Raw genomic sequence first — 7,505 nt, 5'->3', positions numbered from 1 at the left:
GTTAAATTCCGTGTTGTTATATAAAATTTTCGGATTTATTATTAAAACTTCAATATGTATAACTTCACCGATATTATGTATAACTTGAATCAACATTATGTATAACTTCACTGACATTATGTATAACTTCACTGACATTATGTATAACTTTAATTTACATTATGTACAACTTCAATGTTATTGTGTGCAACTTCACTGATATTATGTATAACTTCAATGAACATTATGTATAACTTCACTGATATTATGTATAACTTCACTGGCATTATGTATAACTCCACTGACATAATGTATAACTTCACTGACATTATGTATAACTTCAATGAACATTATGTATAACTTCACTGATATTATGTATAACTTCACTGACATTATGTATAACTTTAACTTACATTATGTACAACAATGACATTGTGTTAGTTTCAAATCTGAATTACATTTGGACAAAAGTTATACTATTATGGATTAAAGTTACACGATTTTGGACTAAAGTTATACAAAAAAGGACTAAAAATATATAGAAAAGGACTAAAGTTATACTATTATGGACTAAAGTTACACAATTTTGGACTAAAGTTATACAAAAAAGGAATAAAGTTATACTATTATGGACTAAAATTATACAAAAAAGGACTAAAGTTATACTATTATTGACTAAAGTTACACAATTTTGGACTAAAGTTATAGAGAAAAGGACTAAAGTTATACTATACGTAAATTTACATGACAAGTTTTATATAAATTGTCATACTGTAATTGTGCAACTTTAGTCTAAATAAAAAGGAGAAATGAGAAGAATAAGAGATTTAATATTATAAATTTATAACTTTAACCCATAATGATATAACTTTTATCCTAAATATTGTAACTTTAACCAATAAGTGCACACTCGGTAGAACAAATGTACTCTACTTGCCAACAACAATATTTGCCAGTCTCAAATCCTTTAGATGTTGATATTCAAGTATTTTGTGTTCTTAAAGTTGCTTTGTTTCTAAAATTGCCTTTTTGTGACTTGTAGGGTCTTCATCGAGAAAAGAACCCCGTTATTTGGGGTCAATACATAAAGGACAGTTACACTCCAGTTGATGGTAGCCATATCGACAAGGTCAGATATTTGTGATATGTTTATTTTACTTATTTGTGAATTTTGGAACTTGTTTTGTGAATCTTGGAGCTTATTTTGTGAATCTTGCAACTTATTTTGTAAACTTATTTTGTGAATTCTGGAACTTATTTGTGAATCTTGGAACTTATTTCGTGAATCCTGGAACTTATTTCGTGAATCCTGGACCTTATTTGGTGAATCCTGGACCTTATTTTGTGAATTTATTTTATGTATCCTTAACCTTATTTTGTGAACTTATTTTGTGAATCCTGGACCTTATTTTGTGAATCTTGGACCTTATTTCGTGAATCCTGGACCTTGTTTTGTGAATCCTTGATTTTATTTTGTGAACTTATTTTGTGAATCCTGGACCTTATTTTGTGAATCCTGGACCTTATTTTGTGAACTTATTTTGTGAATCCTGGAACTTGTTTTGTGAATCCTGGACCTTATTTTGTGAATCCTTGACCTTATTTTGTGAATCCTGGACCTTATTTTCCTTATTATAGCATTAATCTCTTGGTTTATCTTATACATTTATTATCTCAGGTTTTTATCCCTTTGCATAGTGAAATGGGTAAGCATTGGTGGGCTTGTGTCTGTGATATAAAGCAGGGAAAAAATTTCATCCTTGACTCAAGCGTGGATATTAATGTGGATCCTGACAACAAGCATGCCAAAGAGCTTGTATGATTTTTTTTCCAAAATATTGTCATTGCCTTTTCTTTTAAAAGTATACTCCAAAATATATTTTGATCTTGTTATTGCCTTTTCTTTTTCAGTTGTATCATGTTTCATCTATTTTGGGACAGTCATATAAATCTTTGGAGTTCATGCACACGAACGAATTTGTCAATCTCGAAGTCCCTCAACAAACAACATGATATGTAAGCATGTATCTTTTTCCTGTTGTTAACAGATCAATAGTTATTATTTTGAGGTTGTTGATTTTAAACCATTTGCTGCTTTTTTTGTCTAGTTTTGATTGTGGAGTTTTTTTGTTGAAGTGGTTGAGTGCCTTGGACGATAATAGTTTATGGACCAAAAGTGAATACTTTGAGGTAAGTCATTAGTATACGAAAATATAGCCTTATCTTGTGAATCTTAGACCTTGTTCAGTGAATCTTAGAGCTTGTTTTGTGAAACAAGCTCTGAGATTCACTGAACAAGCTCTGAGATTCACTGAACAAGGTCTGATATTCACCAAATAAAGATAGGTTGTCTATATACTTCATTAATATATATATATATATATGTCGCTCTTTGCAGAAATTGCCACAATATCAAAAATCGATCATGTTGGAACTACTTAGATGGGATGAAAATACTAAAAAGGTACACTTCATTGTCTTAAAAATGATGTGAAGTTCATTTCTTCATAACTTTAGCGAATATTTCGTAAATAAGTCGACTGTACTTGTTTTTGGTTGTATAGGTGTTTAATTAAAGAAGACAATTGTCCGTGTTGATGGGATGATGTGAAGTCATATTATGCAAAAGTGGGTCAAGGCTCCTGTAAAGATTGTTGCCTTCATCAACTCTTATAAAGATATTTGATAGTTGTAAAGCCATAATAATTTTTCTGGGTCACTTATGTGACTTATGTAGCTAATTTGACATTGAGTTGAGCAATTTGAGCTTGGCTTGGACTACTGTTATACGATTTCCCACATTTCAGTTCATGTTTCACGAAATCACCTTCCACCTTCCGTAGGATTCACAAACTTTGAAAGTAAACAATTCGACAAATTAAAGTCTAGCATTCACAACATTGAAAACAAATAAACGTCGTAAGTAAATCAACAAGCTCTGAGATTCACTAAACAAGGTTTGACATTCACAAAACAAGGTCTGACATTCACAAAATTAAGAGCAAAATAGATGATTTTAAACCATGACCAAGTTTCATAAAACAAGCCCTAAGATTCACTGAACAAGGTCTGAGATTCACAAGATAAGGCCTGATATTCACAAGATTAAGAGCAAAATAGATGATTTTAAACCACGACCAAGTTTCACAGAACAAGCCCTAAGATTCACTGAACAAGGTCTGAGATTCACAAGATAAGGTCTGAGATTCACAAGATTAAGAGCAAAATAGATGATTTTAAACCACGACCAAGTTTCACAGAACAAGCCCTAAGATTCACTGAACAAGGTCTGAGATTCACAAGATAAGGTCTGAGATTCACAAAATTAAGAGCAAAATAGATGATTTTAAACCACGACCTAGTTTCACAGAACAAGCCCTAAGATTCACTGAACAAGGTCTGAGATTCACAAGATAAGGTTTGAGATTCACAAAACAAGGTCTAACATTCACAAAATTAAGAGCAAAATAGATGATTTTAAACCACGACCAAGTTTCACAAAACAAGCCCTAAGATTCACTGAACAAGGTCTGAGATTCACAAGATAAGGTCTGAGATTCACAAAATTAAGAGCAAAATAGATGATTTTAAACCACGACCAAGGTTTACAGAACAAGCCCTAAGATTCACTGAACAAGGTCTGAGATTCATAAGATAAGGCCTTTGAGATTCACAAAATAAGCTCTGAAATGAAATAAAAACGCTTGATGCTAGATTCAGGACCAATTTTCACAATTTTACGTTCCAGTTTCACAAAATAAGGTCCAGGATTCACAACATTAACCAAAATAAAACGATCTTAAAACTTTTCTTCTTCAATCGTCGTCTCTATTCTCGTTGCTTAAGAATACTCCTTTACATCAATCTTCATCCTCGACTTCTTCCCCTTCTTCCTCTTCTTCCGATGTGTCTCTCTATGTGAATAATCAAACCTTAATTAGATACTTTTTAAAAAAAAAAAAAAAAAATTAGTAGACAAGAGTAGTTGCGTTTTCAAGTAATAATAAAATGGAAAGACGAGTAGAATTATACATACTTGATTCTCAGGAGGATGCTCTGCAAACTCATTTGGACAATTTCTTTTATCGTGGTGTGACATGCATTTACACTTAGCACACATCCTTTTTGGTTTTTTTGCCTTCATAATTGCCTTATTTTTGATGCTCACCAACCTTTTACCACTACCTTTGTTTTTAGAGACTTTAGGTGGTAAGATCTTGACTTCTTTTGGAGCCTTGCAGTTCAGAAGGAGCTCCAATTCTTGTTCTTTGGTCAAAGGTTTTGGGTTTGGCTCCAACTTCTCTCGGAATTCTTTAATTAGCTTGGCAAACTCTCTTATATCCGACTCTTCTTCTTTTCTTTTGAGCATACTAACAGTTGCGTAAATCTCAGACCACACCCGAGACATTCCAAATTTACTACTATTACCAGTAAGATTGAAGTTTTCCAGCAGATTCCCATTCAAATCATAAACCGGGTTTCTGAGTGCATTTTTACTCCAACTACGCAAAATGTATTTCTCAGGTATTTCCTTAAACTTGCCCGAGCAAATCCAAATGATGTGGTTGCATAAAATACCTTTCCTTTCAAATTATTTACATGTACAACAAACATCCATTGTTCTCCTATTGTACTCAACTGCATATCTCTTTCGCTTGTTTGCGTCCTCAACAATTGAATTTCAAAGTTAGTTACTAGATCTGGTGGGGTGTATCCACAAACACTACACGCATTTACCGAAAACTTAACCTCCTGTTGGAAGTCGAAGAACACTTCATGTGTATAGACCTTGACTGCATGGGCCTCCCAGTTTGACCCGAATAGGGTTTCAGGCATTGAGTTTTCGCTCTCTGCTTCAAGAAGCTGTAGATTATGCCTTTGTTGGTCCATGGCACTCTCAAATCTCATCCAAAATTCTACAAGAGTCCCATATTTATTTTCAAATCTCTTGAAGAAACTATTTTCACTCTCTGATCTTTGTGTGGTTTTGAAAATGTTGCCCATAGGCACATTCCTAAAGTAAGCGGGTATCCACTTCTCTCGTTCCGCAAACTTTCCAGTCAACCATTTATTTCCTTCTAACGAGAAGTCGCTAATGACCTTAGCCCAATTCTCTTCAAATTCCTCAAGCTCCAAGTCCGCGCTCCAGACAACATTGTTCAAACGACTTAAGAAATCTGTCTCTTTACAAATTGTGCTACCAACCTTGTCTGTTAATTTCTTCATAAGGTGCCACATGCAAAAGCGATGTCTTGCTTTTTTGAACACGGCTGCAAGTCACAAGATAAGGTTTGAGATTCACAAAACAAGGTCTGACATTCACAAAATTAAGAGCAAAATAGATGATTTTAAACCACGGCCAAGTTTCACAAAACAAGCCCTAAGATTCACTGAACAAGGTCTGAGATTCACAAGATAAGGTCTGAGATTCACAAAATTAAGAGCAAAATAGAGGATTTTAAACCACGACCAAGTTTCACAGAACAAGCCCTAAGATTCACTGAACAAGGTATGAGATTCACAAGATAAGGTTTGAGATTTACAAAACAAGGTCTGACATTCACAAAATTAAGAGCAAAATAGATGATTTTAAACCACGACCAAGTTTCACAAAACAAGCCCTAAGATTCACTGAACAAGGTCTGAGATTCACAAGATAAGGTCTGAGATTCACAAAATTAAGAGCAAAATAGATGATTTTAAACCACGACCAAGTTTCACAAAACAAGCCCTAAGATTCACTGAACAAGGTCTGAGATTCACAAGATAAGGTCTGAGATTCACAAAATTAAGAGAAAAATAGATGATTTTAAACCACGACCAAGTTTCACAGAACAAGCCCTAAAATTCACTGAACAAGGTCTGAGATTCACAAGATAAGGTTTGAGATTCACAAAACAAGGTCTAACATTCATAAAATTAAGAGCAAAATAGATGATTTTAAACCACGACCAAGTTTCACAAAATAAGCCCTAAGATTCACTGAACAAGATCTGAGATTCACAAGATAAGGTCTGAGATTCACAAAATTAAGGGCAAAATAGATGATTTTAAACCACGACCAAGTTTCACAGAACAAGCCCTAAGATTCACTGAACAAGGTCTGAGATTCACAAGATAAGGCCTGAGATTCACTAAATAAGCTCTGAAATGAAATAAAAACGCTTAATGCTAGATTCAGGACCAATTTTCACAATTTTACGTTCCAGTTTAACAAAATAAGGTCCAGGATTCACAACATTGACCAAAATAAAACGAGCTCTGAAATGAAGATGCCGTTTACAGACATAGCAGCAAATAAAAAACAAGATTAACGAATAATGTTCCTAGATTCACCAAATAAATAACCAGTTTCACAAAAGTAAGATAATTCAAACACACCTTGAACCGCATTTATTATTCTGGGGTCTTGGTTACTGATGATATAATGGGGTTCTTTGCCACCCATTGCTTTCAAGAACTGCTGAAATGCCCAAATAAAAGCATTATCGTCTTCATGGTCTAAAAGAGCACATCCAAATGTTATTGACTTTTTATGATTATCAATCCCAGTGAAAGGCGCGAATTTCATGTTATATTTGTTCGTTCCATAGGTTGGATCGAATGACATACAATCACCAAACAATGCATAACATCTGAAGGAATCCACATTTGTCCAAAAAATTCTTGTCAAAGCATTGTCAGCATCTGTTTCATATGCAAATACCAACCCTTTTGTTTCTCTGAGGGCTTCTAAACGAGAGATGAACATATGTCCATCCTTACCATTAACTAGACACTTTAAATTTCGTTGGAAATTATTGAACTGCATAAGGGAAGCTCCCACATTTTCGAAACCCTCTGCTTGTTCCTTGCATAAGTTGTATGTTAAACTAGCGCCGACATTCAATCTCGAATTTTGAATGATCAATTGCTTATGATATTCATTCAGATGATTTATATTGTCTGCAAGTTTCTCAAATTCCCTATTTTTGACCGGCGTCACTGGGTGATTGTGACCCTCACGGAACTGTTCAATCTTGTACATTTTTTCATGGAACATGAATTTTATCATTGCTTCACAACCCCACCTTTTAATTTTAGTTATTCTTGTACCACTTTGCTTATTGGAACTCTCAAACCTCACCGCACCTCCACCCTTTTTCGTGATCGGTTTTAGCAGACTTTTGTTTTTCTATTTCCACTTATTGCACCAGCTTTTGTTTTGTCACCAGTTTCAACGGTTGTTGTTTTTGCATCAGCTTGGGGAGGACGTCTTTTCCTATTATTAAAACCTTGACGATGGCAAACCATGCATTTTGTTCGAATAATACCATCTTTAAACCTTTTGGTGGAAGACTTCCTTGCTTCAAACCCACAAGCAATAGCATAAATTTTATAGAACAACATCGCTGACTCTAAGCCCAAAAATCTTTTGCCAACCACGGGTGTAAACTTCTCTTCAATCCTACTTATCCATTGCTCAGTGCCACCCGGTGTGTAAGTTACCATAGTAGTAGGTGTGAAAATAGTTGACATTGTAGGAG

General features: G+C 34.3%; 1 protein-coding gene across 1 annotated transcript; it reads right to left on the bottom strand.

Annotated features, from left to right (window-relative positions):
• Positions 1 to 3,905: 3,905 nt before the first annotated feature.
• LOC141590165 (protein FAR-RED IMPAIRED RESPONSE 1-like) lies at positions 3,906 to 6,550 on the bottom strand. Its single transcript, XM_074410772.1, has 5 exons — positions 6,361 to 6,550; positions 4,990 to 5,249; positions 4,592 to 4,842; positions 4,016 to 4,481; positions 3,906 to 3,923 (listed from the first exon to the last, which is right to left on the bottom strand). Exons 1-5 carry the CDS (start codon positions 6,548 to 6,550, stop codon positions 3,906 to 3,908), a joined length of 1,185 nt encoding a protein of 394 aa, XP_074266873.1.
• Between the last annotated feature and the right edge of the window lie 955 nt (positions 6,551 to 7,505).

Source organism: Silene latifolia, chromosome 7, assembly GCF_048544455.1.
Source record: "Silene latifolia isolate original U9 population chromosome 7, ASM4854445v1, whole genome shotgun sequence".
Classification (NCBI taxonomy): domain Eukaryota; kingdom Viridiplantae; phylum Streptophyta; class Magnoliopsida; order Caryophyllales; family Caryophyllaceae; genus Silene; species Silene latifolia.
The sequence above is the reverse complement of the archived record's forward strand: the minus strand, read 5'-3'. Positions and strand labels throughout refer to the sequence as shown.

What these genes read in the sequence shown, in the direction of transcription:
- LOC141590165 (XM_074410772.1), bottom strand. Translation starts at nt 6,550, where the DNA reads ATGAAATTCGCGCCTTTCACTGGGATTGATAATCATAAAAAGTCAATA. An exon ending in TACCCGCTTACTTTAGGAAT is followed by an intron (nt 4,843 to 4,989) that starts GTGCCTATGGGC and finishes CATAATCTACAG; the next exon opens with CTTCTTGAAGCAGAGAGCGA. An exon ending in ACAATAGGAGAACAATGGAT is followed by an intron (nt 4,482 to 4,591) that starts GTTTGTTGTACA and finishes CATTTTGCGTAG; the next exon opens with TTGGAGTAAAAATGCACTCA.